This window comes from Procambarus clarkii, chromosome 56, assembly GCF_040958095.1.
Source record: "Procambarus clarkii isolate CNS0578487 chromosome 56, FALCON_Pclarkii_2.0, whole genome shotgun sequence".
Classification (NCBI taxonomy): domain Eukaryota; kingdom Metazoa; phylum Arthropoda; class Malacostraca; order Decapoda; family Cambaridae; genus Procambarus; species Procambarus clarkii.
In genome coordinates, this window is record NC_091205.1 from 16,475,653 (window position 1) to 16,494,986 (window position 19,334).

Below are 19,334 nucleotides of genomic sequence, written 5' to 3' on the forward strand. Positions count from 1 at the left end.
ACTCTCTGGAGAGAGAGTACTCAGGGAGAGTACTCACTGGAGAGGGAGAGAGTACTCACTGGAACTACCTTCACAAAGTGGGGCTGGTCTGGGTTACCTTTCACACACGTCATTCATCTTCTTTCTCTATTCCTTCTCTGTTACCAATCTTTATCACACTTTATCTCACTCATCCTAGTCTTGACTCCCTCCCCCCACTCTTCGAACCCCTCCCCCAGCACCCCTCCACCCAACTCCACATACCTACCAAACGCCACACCTGTACCGACACACCTGAGGCAACTATGACCTGAATATCCAAAGGGCAATGACTGATACATCACAAGAGATGTAAACATATGTGTGGTGAACACCTGTGAACAGCGGTGTGGGGGGGGGGGACGTGTGGGTCGTCAGTGGTGGGGGGGGGGGGGAGGGACGTGTGGGTCGTCAGTGGTGGGGGGATGGACGTGTGGGTCGTCAGCGGTGGGGGGGGGACCACGTGAGTCGTCAGTGGTGGGGAGGACCACGTGAGTCGTCAGTGGTGGGGGGGGACCTCCAAGTGGTTATCTTGAGATGATTTCGGGGCTATAGTGTCCCCGCAGCCCGGTCCTCGACCAGGCCTCCATCCCCAGGAAGCAGCCCGTGACAGCTGACTAACACCCGGGTACCTATTTTACTGCTAGGTAACAGGGGCATAGGGTGAAAGAAACTCTGCCCATTGTTTCTCGCCGCGTGCTGTCCGCTCAGCCGACCGGCTCCCCGGGAGGACTTGAACAGGTTGCAGAGATGGTCAGAGAAATGGCTACTTGAGTTCAACACGAGCAAATGTAAAGTTATGGAAATGGGACTAGGTACGGGCTCCATGCTGGGTCCGCATACTCCAGGATTGGTCTTACATATGTGGTGTACAAGATTCTGAATGATTCCTTACACAGGTTCCTGAACGCTGTTCTGATATTAGCCAGCCTCGCATATGCCGCAGACGTTATTCTCTTTATGTGGGCTTCAGGAGACAGGTATGGTGTGATATAAACTCCTAGATCTTTCTCTCTGTCCGTTTCATTAAGTACTTTATCTCCCATTCTGTATCATGTGTCTGGCCTCCTGTTTCCACCGCCTAGTTTCATTACCTTGCATTTACTCGGGTTGAACGTTAATAGCCATTTGTTGGATCACTCATTCAGTCTGTCTAGGTCATCTTGTAGCCTCATACTATCTTCCTCTGTCTTGATCCTCCTCATAATTTTTTGCGTCATCAACAATGAGAGGAACGATTCTATCCCCTCTGGGAGATTATTTACATATATCAGAAACAGTATGGGTCCAAGGACTGACCCCTGGGGGACTCCACTTCTGGCGTTTCGCCAATCTGAGACGTCACCCCTCACTGACTCGCTGTCTTCTATTGTTTAGGTACTCCCTTATCCAATGGAGTACCTTCCCTTTCACTCCTCCCTGTATCTCCAGCTTTCGCATTAGTCTCTGGTGTGGCACTGTGTCAAAGGCATTTTGTGTGTGTGTGTATGTGTGTGTGTGCATGCGTTCGTACCGTCGCGTTTCTACATTAATGGGTGAGGCAGGACGCGAGATGTTGTCATGGTGACGACCCGGAAGATCATCTGTTCCTTCATGCCACCCTTCCACCTGCCACCCCCACACCCCACCTGTTCCCCCACTCCCCTCCTACCACCTCCACTCCCCACCTACCACCCCCACCTACCAGAACCAACAGCGGAGGACTGGACCACATTTGACCTTTGAACTATCATCACTGTATTTTTAGCTTCGACCTAACGACCTCTCTTCCTCCTCCTCTTACTTCACCCAGTCTTTATCATTCTCTCTCTCTCTCTCTCTTTGCTTATATATTTCTCTGATCTCTCTGCCTATCACACTCTTATTTCTCTGCTTACTCCTTCGTGTGTAACTATTTACTCCTCCTCACTACACTACATCACACCATTATACACTACACCCCACCACTACACTCCACCACTACACCCCACCACTACACTCCACCACTACACCCCACCACTACACCCCACCACAACACCACACCTCTACACCACACCTCTACACCCCACCTCTACACCCCACCACCACACACCATCACCCACTACTACACACAACTTTCGCCCTCCTGGGCTAAGGTATGCTGAACTGTGTAATTACTATATGAGTACTGAACACTTGATGATATATTGGACTTGTACCCAGGATTAACCATGTAATATATCAGTTATACAATGTATGTATGTGATGTAACTATATAACCTGAGCTTGTAAAAGCACCTTCATCACCTTCAGTGATTAAGTGCTTAATTGCACACTAGTTTCTCTATCAGCTATCTCACCCTGTCAGAGTAAAAGAGACAAATGTATGTGAATGCATGTGTGTGTGTATGTATATGTATGTATATAAAGTATATATGGAAGCTGATCAGAATTACATTTCACCTTTGTAAATGCACATTAATGACACTATGTAAAAGACACATCGAACACTTTATGTAGGGCATACGTAAATCTGTGTATCTATGTATTTACGTATGTAGGTTAGCTTAGCATTTTAAAAGCACCGAATCACCTTCTGTGGTTGAGTGTTCAATAAACCCCTGAACTATATGTTTAACACTTCTCTCACCCTGTCCATGGAGGACAGAAGAAAATGTATATATGCTGGTTAGCATTGTAAATGTGTGGCCACGTCTGTGGTAGAAAATAATAATAATAAAAAAAAAATAAACACAACCAACCACCACCACCACCACCACCACACCCCACCACCACACCCCACCACACCACCACACCCCACCACCACCACACACCACCACACCCCACCACCACCACACCCCACCACCACCACACCCCACCACCACACCACCACACCACACCACCACACCATCACACACCACCACCACCACACACCACCACACCCCACCACCACCACACCCCACCACCACCACACACCACCACACCCCACCACCACACCCCACCACCACACCCCACCACACCCCACCACCACACCCCACCACACCCCACCACCACACCCCACCACCACACCCCACCACCACACCCCACCACACCCCACCACCACACCCCACCACACCCCACCACCACACCCCACCACCACACCACCACACCCCACCACCACACCCCACCACCACACCACCACACCCCACCACCACACACCACCACTACACCCCCACCACTACACCACACCACTACCACACCCCACCACCACCACACACCCCACACACCACCACCACACCCCACCACCACACCACCACACCCCACCACCACACCCCACCACCACACCCCACCACCACCCCACCACACCCCACCACCACACCCCACCACCACACCACCACACACCACCACTACACCCCCACCACTACACCACACCACTACCACACCCCACCACCACCACACACCCCACACACCACCACCACACACCACCACCACCACCACACCCCACCATCACACACCACCACCACACACCACCACCACACCCCACCACCACCACACCCCACCACCACCACCACACACCACCACCACACCCCACCACCACCACACACAACCACACCAAACCACCACCACACCCCACCACCACCACACACCACCACACCAAACCACCACCACACCCCACCACCACCACACCCCACCACCACCACACCCCACCACCACCACACCCCACCACCACCACACACCACCACCACACACCACCACTACACTGTCCAGCAGGCTAACCCACCAACCGGCCTTGTTATCAGTCTAATAGCTTTAACGTGTTCGATCGTGTTAGTGGGTGCTGGCGGTGTGTGCCCTGGTGCCTGGCACTGTCCCTGTAGTGCCCCAGTGCCCAGTAGTGCCCCAGTGCCTAGTAGTGCCCCAGTGCCTAGTAGTGCCCCAGTGCCTAGTAGTGCCCCAGTGCCCAGTAGTGCCCCAGTGCCTAGTAGTACCCCAGTGCCCTGTAGTGCCCCAGTGCCCTGTAGTGCCCCAGTGCCCTGTAGTGCCCCAGTGTCCAGTAGTGCCTAGTAGTGCCCCAGTGCCCAGTAGTGCCCCAGTGCCCTGTAGTGCCCAATAGTGCCCAGTAGTGCCCAGTAGTGCCCCAGTGCCCAGTAGTGCCCCAGTGCCCAGTAGTGCCCAGTAGTGCCCCAGTGCCCTGTAGTGCCCCAGTGCCCACACTGCCACCACGCTCCCTTAACCACCTACCCATGTACCCCTTCCCTACCTATATCCTCTAAGTTCCGTTGTTACTAGTTGACTAAAGGTAATTTTGGCAACAAATTGTGTTCATATCAATGCATAAATATACATAAGATACACTAATATACGTATATATTTATATTCATATACATATACATTTAGATGTGTATATTCCAATTCAAAGTTAATGAAACCGGTAAGTTCTCGTGTCAGATTGATAGCTTAGGATAATCCTGCAGGAGGCAGGGCCAGCAGGAGGCAGGGCCAGCAGGAGGCAGGGCCAGCAGGCGGCAGGGCCAGCAGGAGACAGGGTCAGCAGGAGGCAGGGCCAGCAGGTGGCAGGGTCAGCAGGAGGCAGGGCCAGCAGGAGGCAGGGCCAGCAGGAGGCAGGGTCAGCAGGAGGCAGCGTCAGCAGGAGGCAGGGCCAGCAGGAGGCAGGGTCAGCAGGAGGCAGGGTCAGCAGGAGGCAGGGCCAGCAGGAGGCAGGGCCAGCAGGAGGCAGGGCCAGCAGGAGGCAGGGCCAGCAGGCGGCAGGGCCAGCAGGCGGCAGGGTCAGCAGGAGGCAGGGTCAGCAGGAGGCAGGGTCAGGAGGCAGGGCCAGCAGGAGGCAGGGTCAGCAGGCGGCAGGGTCAGCAGGAGGCAGGGTCAGCAGGAGGCAGGGCCAGCAGGAGGCAGGGCCAGCAGGCGGCAGGGCCAGCAGGCGGCAGGGTCAGCAGGAGGCAGGGTCAGCAGGAGGCAGGGTCAGGAGGAGGCAGGGTCAGGAGGAGGCAGGGCCAGCAGGAGGCAGGGCCAGCAGGAGGCAGGGTCAGCAGGAGGCAGGGCCAGCAGGAGGCAGGGCCAGCAGGAGGCAGGGCCAGCAGGAGGCAGGGCCAGCAGGAGGCAGGGCCAGCAGGAGGCAGGGCCAGCAGGCGACAGGGCCAGCAGGAGGCAGGGCCAGCAGGAGGCAGGGCCAGCAGGCGACAGGGCCAGCAGGAGGCAGAACCAGCAGGCGGCAGGGCCAGCAGGAGGCAGGGCCAGCAGGAGGCAGGGCCACTAGGAGTGCCTGCCGCTGGAGTATTAAAGAGACCTTGAAGGCCGAGGTTAATGTTACCAGCGCTTCTATATTTAGTTCTCCTTTATAATGTTTAATATTTAGTTTGTGTTTTGTTTATACGTCTTTAGTTGTGTTCTCTGCTTCCTCCTGCTCCTCTTCCTCCTGCTACTCCTCCTTCTCCTGCTGCTGCCGCCGCCTCTTTCTCCTGCTCATTCTTCTGCTCCTCCTTCTCCTGCTCCTCCTCCTCTTGCTCCTCCCCTTCCTGCTCCTCCTCTTCCTCCTCCTCCTCTTGCTCCTCCCCTTCCTGCTCCTCCTCTTCCTCCTCCTCCTCCTCTTGCTCCTCCCCTTCCTGCTCCTCCTCTTCCTCCTCCTCCTCCTTCTTCTTCTGTTCCTTCTTCTTCTGCTCCTCCTTCTGCTCCTCCTTGTCCTCCTCCTCCTCCTCCTCCGCACTCGTAAGTTCGCCGTGTACCAATATTCCACGAGCTGAAGGCAGGAAAGTTTCCGTGAGACGCAGTCTTCAAAGTTTCCCAAAAGGTGTCGCTCAGCTGATGACACTTTATGGACTGTAAGGGACAAGCGTAGTACCCGTGCTGCCTCTTCCAGTACCCAAGGCGAAATCTGCTCCCTTCCTACTGCCTTGCGGATATATTATGTTACACTACGGTTATCTTGAGATGATTTCGGGGCTTTTTAGTGTCCCCGCGGCCCGGTCCTCGACCAGGCCTCCACCCCCAGGAAGCAGCCCGTGTCAGCTAACACCCAGGTACCTATTTTACTGCTAGGTAACAGGGGCATAGGGCACTCGGTTACGTGTAGTTCAGGAATGTTTAGCTCTGTCTCGGCTGTTGCTGTAGAGGACAGTAGAGGCTCAGGAGGCCTCCTGTGTGGCCTCCCTCTATAACACCACCAAATGGGCAGTGTTCCTTTCACCCTGATTCACCTGTTCACCTAGCAGTAAATAGGTACCTGGGAGATAGTCAGCTACTACGGTCTGCTTCCTAGGTGTGTGTGTGTGTGTGAGTATGTGTGTGTGTGTGTGTGTGTGTGTGTGTGTGTGTGTGTGTGTGTGTGTGTGTGTGTGTGTGTTTACTAGTTGTGTTTTTACGGGGGTTGAGCTTTGCTCTTTCGGCCCGCCTCTCAACTGTCAATCAACTGTTTACTAACTACTTTTTTTTTTTTGTTTTTTTTTGTTTTTCCCACACCACACACACACACCCCAGGAAGCAGCCCGTGACAGCTGACTAACTCCCAGGTACCTATTTACTGCTAGGTAACAGGGGCATTCAGGGTGAAAGAAACTTTGCCCATTTGTTTCTGCCTCGTGCGGGAATCGAACCCGCGCCACAGAATTACGAGTCCTGCGCGCTATCCACCAGGCTACGAGGCCCCCACCCATGTGTATGTGTGTGTGTATGTGTGTGGAAAACGGCCGAAAGAGCAGAGCTCAACCCCCGCAAGCACAACTAGGTGAACACCCACACAAATTACCAGACAAGAAAGATTTACTCAGGGCGAGGCGGAAGCGAAAGAAATCACTAATGTCGAGGAATCCGTATTATAAATCCCGGGCAAATCCGCGCCGGGTTAATAGAAGGTAAAATTGCACCACTTCGTCTTAATCCCCCGTGGTGGTGAGGCAGCTGCTGACTGGGGCAAGGTAAGTTGAAGGTGTAGTAACTGGTACTGGTATTACTGGTACTAATCTACAGCTCTAGTGGTACTAATCTACAGCTGTACTGGTACTAATCTACAGCTGTACTGGTACTAATCTACAGCTGCACTGGTACTAATCTACAGCTGTAGTGGTACTAATCTACAGCTGTACTGGTACTAATCTACAGCTGTACTGGTACTAATCTACAGCTGTATTGGTACTAATCTACAGCTGTATTGGTACTAATCTGCAGCTGTATTGGTACTAATCTACAGTGGTACTGATATTAATCTACAGCTGTACTGGTACTAATCTACAGCTGTACTGGGACTAATCTACAGCTGTATTGGTACTAATCTACAGCTGTACTGGTACTAATCTACAGCTGTATTGGTACTAATCTACAGCTGTATTGGTACTAATCTACAGCTGTATTGGTACTAATCTACAGCTGTACTGGTACTAATCTACAGCTGTACTGGTACTAATCTACAGCTGTATTGGTACTAATCTACAGCTGTATTGGTACTAATCTACAGCTGTATTGGTACTAATCTACAGCTGTATTGATACTAATCTACAGCTGTACTGGGACTAATCTACAGCTGTACTGGTACTAATCTACAGCTGTACTGGGACTAATCCACCACTGTAAACTTTAAATGGTTGTACATTTATAATTGGAAGTTGACGTAACAATTATAGTATAATTATTAGCATCACAGGATGACCTTTTAGTTATACACTGCGTAGTTTGGGGTTTGGATCTGGAGGTCTTATTGACGTCTTCAAAGATAGCCAAAAAGGTTTAGATTTCGTTATTATTGACTCGTGAGGCTGGTGGCTCTGGATGTGGTAGCTTGTGTATCGGGGTTGGACTCTAGTTCATGGGCACCTCCTGGTGTGTCTTGTAGCTGTCGGTGTTGGCACTTGGGTGACTTAAAGAGGGTCGTATGTGTATTTTATTTTATTGTATACAGTGTACTTATTTTAAGTTCTTTTCTTCGTTATCCTTATAATCCAACCTTGCCTCCTACAACCTGGCCTCCTGCAACCTGGCCTCCTACAACCTGGTCTCCTGCAACCTGGTCTCCTGCAACCTCGCCTCCTACAACCTTGCCTCCTACAACCTGGCCTCCTGCAACCTGGCCTCCTACAACCTGGCCTCCTGCAACCTGGCCTCCTGCAACCTGGCCTCCTACAACCTGGTCTCCTGCAACCTGGCCTCCTGCAACCTGGCCTCCTGCAACCTGGCCTCCTGCAACCTGGCCTCCTGCAACCTGGCCTCCTGCAACCTGTCCTCCTGCAACCTGGCCTCCTACAGCCTGGCCTCCTGCAACCTGGCCTCCTGCAACCTGGCCTGCAACCTGGCCTCCTACAACCTGGCCTCCGACAACCTGGCCTGCAACCTGGCCTCCTACAACCTGTCCTCCTACAACCTGGCCTCCTGCAACCTGTCCTCCTGCAACCTGGCCTCCTACAGCCTGGCCTCCTGCAACCTGGCCTCCTGCAACCTGGCCTCCGACAACCTGGCCTGCAACCTGGCCTCCTACAACCTGGCCTCCGACAACCTGGCCTGCAACCTGGCCTCCTACAACCTGTCCTCCTACAACCTGGCCTCCTACAACCTGACCTCATACAACCTGTCCTCCTATAACCTGTCCTCCTACAACCTGACCTCCTACAACCTGTCCTCCTACAGCCTGTCCTCCTGCAACTTGTCCTACAACCTGGCCTCCTACAACCTGTCCTACAGCCTCCTACAACCTGTCCTCCTACAACCTGTCCTCCTACAACCTATCCTCCTGCAACCTGACCTCATACAACCTGACCTCATACAACCTGTCCTCCTACAACCTGGCCTCCTACAACCTGTCCTCCTACAACCTGTCCTCCTGCAACCTATCCTCCTACAACCTGTCCTCCTGCAACCTGTCCTCCTATAACCTGTCCTCCTACAACCTGACCTCATACAACCTATCCTCCTACAACCTATCCTACAACCTGTCCTATAACCTGTCCTCCTACAACCTGACCTCCTACAACCTGTCCTACAACCTATCCTCCTGCAACCTGACCTCATACAACCTGTCCTCCTACAACCTGTCCTCCTGCAACCTATCCTACAACCTGTCCTCCTACAACCTGTCCTCCTACAACCTGTCCTTCTACAACCTGTCCTCCTGCAACCTATCCTCCTACAACCTGTCCTCCTGCAACCTGTCCTCCTGCAACCTGTCCTCCTACAACCTGTCCTCCTACAACCTGTCCTTCTACAACCTGTCCTCCTGCAACCTATCCTCCTACAACCTGTCCTCCTGCAACCTGTCCTCCTGCAACCTATCCTACAACCTGTCCTCCTACAACCTGTCCTCCTACAACCTGACCTCCTACAACCTGTCCTCCTGCAACCTGTCCTCCTGCAACCTGTCCTCCTACAACCTGTCCTCCTACAAAGAACGTCGCTTTTCGTTCGTTTGCGTTACATAATGGCAAAAATTGTCGTACTAGACAATGGAAGCGTCTGGCGAAAGTGACGTAACTATCCCGTTTTCTGTGTAGGGTCCTCTGGCAGGTTAGGATAAGGTCACTGTATAATGAATGTTATTCTGACGTTAGGAAACCTTATTAGGAGGAGGAGGAGCTGTATAATGAGGCAGCTAAGTCTTAGGTTATTTTGACTCATTCGGGGTATTCGAACCTGCACTCGTTTGCAGGTGACAGAGTGAGGGGCAAGAGCTTCGCTATCTCACTTTGCCGAGTTTCTCAGTGTCCTCCTGCTGTCCTCCTGCTTCCTGCTTCCTGCTGTCCGCCAGCGTCCCTAGGGTATTTTCCCGGCTGCAGCCTAGTAAGATTTAGTCTGTTTTTCCCCGCTCAAACTCTCTCTATCTCTGGGGCCTGCCTTAGGGGGCAAGGCTCTCAAACTTTTCAGGGTTGTCCGTGCACCTGTGGGGGTGTGGACACAACATAGGTGTCTGAAATGACTCCCTGCTCACACTCCTCAAGACTGTCCTTATATATGATACTAGGAGTCAATTCTCAGTGTTGTATACACCGAGGAGATGGTTATACCTCTGGCTGTGTATATCTGTGGGATGCTGGTATGCTGTGTAACTCTTAATCCTTTCCTCTCCGCGGAGATATGTCTTCCTCTCACCTGGTGAGGCGCTATGTCTACCTCTCACTCTGAGGAAGATATAGTGGTGAGGCAATATGTCTTCCCTACACGCTCTTCTCTTTTGTTTAATCTTTAATATCTGTCATAGATTTTTTTTTAAACGTGACGTTGATTCATGAAGTAATTATCTGTAAATTGTCTTGATTATATTGGAATATAATTGCTCGTTATTCTTAAGAAGCGTCTAGAGTAGTCTTGTGTTGCCTTTCAGTGTTGCTTGATATGACTTTTTTGTGTTTTATATATTGTAGCAATAGCTGCTAGTGTTAGTGATAACTGTTAAGTAACGCTAGTGTCTTCTCACGGACATACTCAACTCTGCGGGCTCACCATAGCCCGTGCTACTTGGAACTTTTTGTTCCAGGTAGCGAATCTTTTAACAATAACAACGGATATAATCACCATAGAATAAAGACACACTTGTGTATTTGTGTAATTTGCGTCACGAACTACACCAAGTCTTTCGCACTCTCCTGAGTGCTCTGTCAAGATCTGAGTGTGTGTGGTTAAGATCAGACTTACATCTCAACCACTCGACGACCAATCTTAGTCGTTGGGATGCAATTCTCGCCCTAACCACTTACTCAGACCTTCACAAAGCACTCAGACCTTCACAAAGCACTCAGACCTTCATAAAGCACTCAGACCTTCACAAAGTACTCAGACCTTCACACAGCACTCAGACCCTCACAAAGCACTCAGACTTTCACACAGCACTCAGACCTTCACACAGCACTCAGACCTTCACAAAGCACTCAGACCTTCATAAAGCACTCAGACCTTCACAAAGCACTCAGACCTTCACACAGCACTCAGACCTTCACACAGCACTCAGACCTTCACAAAGCACTCAGACCTTCACAAAGCACTCAGACCTTCACACAGCACTCAGACCTTCACAAAGTACTCAGACCTTCACACAGCACTCAGACCTTCACACAGCACTCAGACCGTCACACAGCACTCAGACCTTCACAAAACACTCAGACCTTCACACAGCACTCAGACCTTCACACAGCACTCAGAGCTTCACACAGCACTCAGACCTTCACACAGCACTCAGACCTTCACACAGCACTCAGACCTTCACACAGCACTCAGACCTTCACAAAACACTCAGACCTTCACAAAACACTCAGACCTTCACAAAACAATCAGACCTTCACACAGCACTCAGACCTTCACACAGCACTCAGACCTTCACACAGCACTCAGACCCTCACAGAGCACTCAGACCCTCACACAGCACTCAGACCTTCACTAAGCACTCAGACCTTCACACAGCACTCAGACCCTCACACAGCACTCAGACCTTCACAAAGCACTCAGACCTTCACACAGCACTCAGACCTTCACAAAACACTCAGACCTTCACACAGCACTCAGACCTACACACAGCACTCAGACCTTCACACAGCACTCAGACCTTCACACAGCACTCAGACCTTCACAAAGCACTCAGACCTTCACAAAACACTCAGACCTTCACACAGCACTCAGACCTTCACAAAGCACTCAGACCTTCACACAGCACTCAGACCTTCACAAAACACTCAGACCTTCACAAAACACTCAGACCTTCACACAGCACTCAGACCTTCACACAGCACTCAGACCTTCACACAGCACTCAGACCTTCACACAGCACTCAGACCTTCACACAGCACTCAGACCTTCACACAGCACTCAGACCTTCACACAGCACTCAGACCTTCACACAGCACTCAGACCTTCACACAGCACTCAGACCTTCACACAGCACTCAGACCTTCACACAGCACTCAGACCTTCACACAGCACTCAGACCTTCACACAGCACTCAGACCTTCACACAGCACTCAGACCTTCACAAAGCACTCAGACCTTCACACAGCACTCAGACCTTCACACAGCACTCAGACCTTCACACAGCACTCAGACCTTCACAAAGCACTCAGACCTTCACAAAGCACTCAGACCTTCACAAAGCACTCAGACCTTCACAAAGCACTCAGACCTTCACACAGCACTCAGACCTTCACACAGCACTCAGACCTTCACACAGCACTCAGACCTTCACACAGCACTCAGACCTTCACACAGCACTCAGGATGGCACATTATCATAATACAGCCCAGCCTCCTGGTTTGCTAGTACTTAAAGGAAAGATGAGGGCCAAAGTACATATACCGACGTACAACGCAATTAGATAGTAGAAATCGGTACTATTGAATTTGGACAGACCGGGAAAACTATGATCTACTTTTTGTTGCAAAGACTAACTAACCTAGGCCCTGTGGGGGTGGGGGGGGGGCAAGGAAGGTTAGGTTAGGTTAGGTTAGGTTAGGTTAGGTTAGGTTAGTTTATCTTTGGAACAAAGAGACAAACTCTTTCTTTGTTAGATTGTCTTTGGAGAGGGACCTTCCCTCTCACTCCAACCTCAGCCTTCTTCACGTCTCTCTTGTTCCAATCTTTACCCCCAGTCTTATCTATGTAATTACCTAAGTGTAATTATCTAAGTGTAGTTACCTAAGTGTAGTTACAGGATGAGAGCTACGCTCGTGGTGTCCCGTCTTCCCAGCACTCTTTGTCATATAACGCTTTGAAACTACTGACGGTCTTGGCCTCCACCACCTCACCTAACTTGTTCCAACCGTTTACCACTGTGTGTGTGTGTGTGGGTGTGTGTGTGTGTGTGTGTGTGTGTGTGTGTGTGTGTGTGTGTGTGTGTGTAGTTAATCAGAGTAGTTAACAAATGGAATGCATTAGGCAGTGATGTGGTGGAGGCTGACTCCATACACAGTTTCAAATGTAGATATGATAGAGCCCAGTAGGCTCAGGAACCTGCACACCATTAGATTGACGGTTGAGAGGCGGGACCAAAGAGCCAGAGCTCAACCCCCGCAAGCACAACTAAGTGAGTCCACGTGTGATATGTGTGTCACACACACATGACGAAGCACTCTCCTAAGTGCTTTGTCAAGGTCTGAGTGTGTGGCTGGGACGAGACTTGCATCTCAATGTGGACTGCTCAACAACTAAGATTGGTCGTTGAGATGCGGTTGGGCCGGACGGACTCTCACCGTGGGTACTGAAAGAGTGCGCAGAAGTACGTTGCTTGCCACTCTTCATAGTGTATAGTAGGTCATTGGAGGCGGGAGACCTGCCAGAAATATAAAAGACGGCTAATGTAGTCCCAATATACAAAACAGGGTGACAGGTAAGAGGCGTTGAACTACAGGCCAGTGTTCTTAACTTGTATACCATTCAAGGTGATGGAGAAGGTCGTTAGAAAGAACCTAGTAACACATCTGGAGAGAAGAGACTTCGTGACATACCACCAACATGGGTCCAGGGAGGGTAAATCTTGCCTCATTGGTTTAATAGAATTCTACGATCAAGTGACAAAGATTAAGCAAGAAAGAGAAGGATGGGCGGACTGAATCATCTTGGACTGTCGGAAAACTTTTGACACAGTACCACATAAGAAGCTGGTGCATAAGTTGGAGAAACAGGCAAGAGTAACTGGTAGGGCGCTCCAGTGGATAAGGGAGCACCTAAGCAATAGGAAGCAGAGAGTTACTGTGAGGGGTGAAACCTCAGATTGACGTGAAGTCACCACAGGAAGCGGAGTCCCACAGGGCTATGTGCTTGGACCTATCCTGTTTCTGATATACGTAAATGATCTTCCAGAGGGTATAGACTCATTCCTCTCAATGTTAACGGCGCCAAAATTATGAGGATTAAGACAGAGGAGGACAGCATGAGGCTTCAAGAAGACCTGGACAAATTGAGGGAATGGTCGAACAAATGGTTGTTAGAGTTTAACCCGAGCAAATGTAAAGTAATGAAGATAGGTGTAGGGAGCAGGAGGCCAGATACAAGGTATCATTTGGGAGATGAAATACTTCAAGAGTCAGAGAGAGAGAGAAAGACCTGGGGGTTGATATTACGCCAGACCTGTCCCCTGAAGTCCATATCAAGAGGATAACATCAGCGGCATATGCCAGGTTGGCCATCATAAGAACGACCTTTAGAAACATGTGTAAGAAATTATTCAGAACCTTGTATACCTCGTATGTCAGACCAATCCTGGAGTATGCAGCTCCAGCACGGAGTCCATATCTCGTCAAACATAAAACAGAAATTGTAGAAGGCTCAGAGGTTTGCCACCAGACTAGTGCCCGAACTGAGGGGCATGAGTTATGAGGAGAGACTACGGAAATTAAACCTGACGTCGCTGGAAGACAGGAGAGTTAGGGGGGGGGGGGACATGATCACCACATACAAGATTCTCAAAGGAATTGATAGTGGTAGACAAACACAATTTATTTAACACTAGAGGACACAGGTGGAAATTGAGTGCCCAAATGAGCCATAAAGACATTGTAAAGAATTTTCTTAGTGTCAGAGTTGTTAATAAAGGGAATGCACTAGGAAGTGATGTTGTGGAGGCTGACTCCATACACAGTTTCAAATGTAAATATGATAGAGCCCAGTAGGCTCAGGAATCTGTACACCAGTTGATTGACGATTGAGATGCGGGAGCAAAGAGCCAAAGCTCAACCCCCGCAAGCACAACTAGGTGTACACAACTAGGGGAGCACACCCAGCCTCCCCTACCGTTACAAGACTCATCGTGACACAGCAGAGGAGTGTGGGACAACAAGCCTCCTTGTTATGAGCGCATGCAAATGAGGCTACAGATAAACACTCGAATTATTAACGTGTTTATTTGTGTGTGTTCTTACATGCAATATCTGCTTGACGTTATTCTACACCTGTGAGTGTCATGCTATATCTGCTTGACGTTATTCTACACCTGTGAGAGTCATGCTATATCTGCTGGACGTTATTCTACACCTGTGAGAGTCATGCAATATCTGATGTTATTCTACACCTGTGAGAGTCATGCTATATCTGCTTGACGTTATTCTACACCTGTGAGAGTCATGCAATATCTGATGTTATTCTACACCTGTGAGAGTCATGCAATATCTGATGTTATTCTACACCTGTGAGTGTCATGCTATATCTGATGTTATTCTACACCTGTGAGTGTCATGCTATATCTGATGTTATTCTACACCTGTGAGAGTCATGCTATATCTGCTGGACGTTATTCTACACCTGTGAGTGTCATGCTATATCTGCTGGACGTTATTCTACACCTGTGAGAGGCCGACGTTTTTGCTTTAAGATCTTGAGATATTTTGCCAGGGTTCGTCAAAGGTGTGACGTCACTTCCGTCGTCACATCACGTGACTTATCTAAACCAATGGGGTCGGGATATTTTGATGAGGTACGATTGGTCAAGAGGTCAAGCCTCGACCAATCAGCAAGTAGCTCGGTGACACTAAACGAGTGCCAGTGGTTCGGATTGGCACGGATGACGTCGCTGAGAGAGGGACGGAAGGGGAAATATCATGGGAAAAGACTACGGGCTCACCATAGCCCGTGCTACTTTGAACTTTGTTCCAGGTGGCGAATCTTTAACAACAACAACAACATGGGAAAAGCGCCAAGCCATTACGACTATATAGCACTGGGAAGGGGTCAGGATAGGGATTTGGGATGGGACGGGGGGAAGGAATGGTGCCCCAACCACTTGTAGACAGTCGGGGATTGAACCTCGACCTGCATGAAGTGAGACCGTCGCTCTACCGTCCAGAGAGAGTTGTTAGAGCCAATTCGATGCACATTTTTAAATGTATAAATGATAAGAAAAACGAGGGAAGAGGAGACACTACATTGGACAAACAGATGGTCGAAAGGCCGGGGATTAAGAGCCGACGCTCGACCTTGTAAGCACAACTAGGTGAGCACCTAGTTGTGTCAATACACTTTCTCTAAGTATCCAGCCAGTCCTCCTTAAGTGAGAGTACTTATAGTAATGATAAGTGTGGAGAGTACCAATGTGTAGTGATGGACCCTCAAAAAGTTGACTTTGCTAGTACTGAATATGTGTGCAAATCGGACACATTTTTTAGCGGCATATTCCTAATATAAGTCCTAATATAAGTCCTAATATAAGTCCTAATATAAGTCCTAAATATAAGTCCTAATATAAGTCCTAAATATAAGTCCTAAATATAAGTCCTAACCTCTTTTAGCTTTCCTAGGCCTAATACACGCCATCGTAGCCCTAATATAGTACATATATGTACTATACTATTCCTAGGAATATTCTAAATGGGTTTTCAGCTTTATATCTTCCGGGCTATATACAATTTATATTATAACAAGGTGGTTTACTGATGGGACCATCACTATATATTCTATATATTCATCACTATATATATACCATCACTATATATTGTGCCAGAGTTGATGGTACTCTGGAGTAAATAGTCACTATAGGTACTATCGTTTCAGCAGGATGGCTGAAAATGTCAGCCGAGTGAAACGGACCAAAATGGATTATTTAAATTCTCTTTCGTAGCTTATGAAAAAGCATTCACTACGCTATGATCCGGAATGTTGGGGGAACGGTGAAGATATGTGAGAATGGTGTGTGTGTGTGTGTACTCACCTATTTGTGCTTGCGGGGGTTGAGCTTTAGCTCTTTGGTCCCGCCTCTCAACTGTCAATCAACTGGTGTACAGATTCCTGAGCCTACTGGGCTCTATCATATCTACATTTAAAACTGTGTATGGAGTCAGCCTCCACCACATCACTGCCTAGTGCATTCCATCCGTTAACTACTCTGACACTGAAAAAGTTCCTTCTAACGTCTCTGTGGCTCATGTGGGTACTCAGTTTCCACCTGTGTCCCCTTGTTCGCGTCCCACCAGTGTTGAATAGTTTATCCTTGTTTACCCGGTCGATTCCTCTGAGGATTTTGTAGGTTGTGATCATGTCTCCCCTTACTCTTCTGTCTTCCAGTGTCGTAAGATGCATTTCCCGCAGCCTTTCCTCGTAACTCATGCCTCTTAGTTCTGGGACTAGTCTAGTGGCATACCTTTGGACTTTTTCCAGCTTCGTCTTGTGCTTGACAAGGTACGGGCTCCATGCTGGGGCCGCATACTCCAGGATTGGTCTTACATATGTGGTGTACAAGATTCTGAATGATTCCTTACACAGGTTCCTGAACGCTGTTCTGATGTTAGCCAGCCTCGCATATGCCGCAGACGTTATTCTTTTTATGTGGGCTTCAGGAGACAGGTTTGGTGTGATATCAACTCCTAGATCTTTCTCTCTGTTCGTTTCATTAAGTACTTCATCTCCTATTCTGTATCCTGTTTCTGGCCTCCTATTTCCACTGCCTATTTTCATTACTTTGCATTTACTCGGGTTGAACTTCAACAGCCATTTGTTGGACCATTCACTCAGTCTGTCTAGGTCATCTTGTAGCCTCTTACTATCGTCCTCAGTTTCAATCCTCCTCATAATTTTTGCATCATCGGCAAACATTGAGAGAAACGATTCTATACCCTCTGGGAGATCATTTACATATATCAGAAACAGTATAGGTCCAAGGACCGACCCCTGCGGTACTCCACTCGTAACGTCTCGCCAATCTGAGACCTCACCCCTCACACTGACTCGTTGTCTCCTGTTACTTAGGTACTCCTGTATCCAACGGAGTACCTTCCCTTTCACTCCAGCCTGCATCTCCAGTTTTTTCACTAGCCTCTTGTGTGGCACTGTATCAAAGGCTTTCTGACAATCCAAAAATATGCAGTCTGCCCACCCTTCTCTTTCTTGCCTTATTTTTGTTGCCTGGTCGTAGAATTCAAGTAACCCTGTGAGGCAGGACCTGCCATCCCTGAATCCATGTTGATGCTGTGTTACAAAGTTCTTTCGCTCCAGGTACTCCACTAGCTTTCTTCGCACAATCTTCTCCATCATCTTGCATGGTATGCAAGTTAGGGACACTGGGACACAGTGTGTGTGTGTGTGTGTGTGTGTGTGTGTGTGTGTGTGTGTGTGTGTGTATTCACCTATTTGTGCTTGCGGGGGTTGAGCTTTGGCTCTTTGGTCCCGCCTCTCAACTGTCAATCAACTGGTGTACAGGTTCCTGAGCCTACTGGGCTCTATCATATCTACACTTAAAACTGTGTATGGAGTCAGCCTCCACCACATCACTTCCTAATGAATTCCATTTGTCAACCACTCTGACACTAAAAAAGTTCTTTCTAACGTCCCTGTGGCTCATATGGGTACTCAGTTGTATGTGTGTGTGTGTGTGCGTGCATGTGTACTCGCCCAGATGTACTCGCGTATATGTACTCACCTAGATACCCTGCAGGGGAGGAGAACGTTTGGGCTTACTCCCACCACACTTCAACCATCAGTAGTTCAATATAATTTTTTCCACACTGTTTTCTTATAGTTACAGTTAAAGCTATCTCATTATAGTGTTTAAACTAAGATTACGGTTCATAAGGACTGTCAACTGACGTACCTGGTGAAACTGCAAGCAAGAGCTGTAATCCTCTCTCCCTCTCTCTCTCTCTCTCTCTCTCTCTCTCTCTCTCTCTCTCTCTCTCTCTCTCTCTCTCTCTCTCTCTCTCTCTCTCTCTCTCTCTCTCTCTCTCTCTCTCTCTTTTCACCCTTCTCTCGATTATTCTCTTTTGAACTCGAGCACGAGTCATGCACCTACCAATAAAAACCTCATATATCAGACGGGAGGCAGCAAAATGGGTTTTAATTGGTCGAGAATTACCCATGCGTTTAAACCCAGATAGGTACACTCCAGGAGAATGACTCTCTCTTTCTCTCTCTCTCTCTCTGTACTGACCTGTACTTCAGCTCTTGGACCCAGCCTCTCACCCTTCAGACGACTAGGACACAGATTAAGAGTCCCAGAGCAATCTGGTGGCACCCTGAACATTGAAAAAATCCTTTAAACTATCCTATCCTTGAATATTCCATTGTTATCCTTGAATATACCATTGTTATCCTTGAATATATCATTGTTATCCTTGAATATACCATTGTTATCATTGAATTTACCATTGTTATCCTTGAATATACCATTGTTATCCATGAATATTCTATTGTTATCATTGAATATACCATTGTTATCCTTGAATATATCATTGTTATCCTTGAATATACCATTGTTATCCTTGAATATACCATTGTTATCCTTGAATATATCATTGTTATCCTTGAATATACCATTGTTATCCCTGAATATACCATTGTTATTCTTGAATATACTATTGTTATCCTTGAATATACCATTGTTATTCTTGAATATACCATTGCTATCCTTAAATATACCATTGTTATCCTTGAATATACCATTGTTATCCTTGAATATACCATTGTTATCCATGAATTTACCATTG

General features: G+C 48.7%; 2 protein-coding genes across 2 annotated transcripts in view; both read left to right on the plus strand.

The window, feature by feature from the left end:
- LOC123747890 (carbohydrate sulfotransferase 10) overlaps positions 1-19,334 on the plus strand; it is a 257,272-nt gene that overhangs the window by 11,684 nt on the left and 226,254 nt on the right. The gene's annotated exons all lie outside the window — the stretch shown is intronic.
- LOC123750769 (zinc finger protein Xfin-like) lies at positions 308-12,248 on the plus strand. The gene is made up of 3 exons (XM_069306047.1): positions 308-330; positions 8,203-8,523; positions 10,568-12,248. Exons 1-3 carry the CDS (start codon positions 308-310, stop codon positions 12,246-12,248), a joined length of 2,025 nt encoding a protein of 674 aa, XP_069162148.1.

Bases quoted from the DNA above. Each gene is read 5' to 3' on its own strand.
- LOC123750769 (XM_069306047.1), top strand. From the start codon at position 308: ATGACTGATACATCACAAGAGAT. The intron at 331-8,202 runs GTAAACATATGT...GGCCTCCTACAG, and splicing joins ACTGATACATCACAAGAGAT to CCTGGCCTCCTGCAACCTGG. The intron at 8,524-10,567 runs GTCCTCCTATAA...TGTGTGGTTAAG, and splicing joins AACCTGACCTCATACAACCT to ATCAGACTTACATCTCAACC.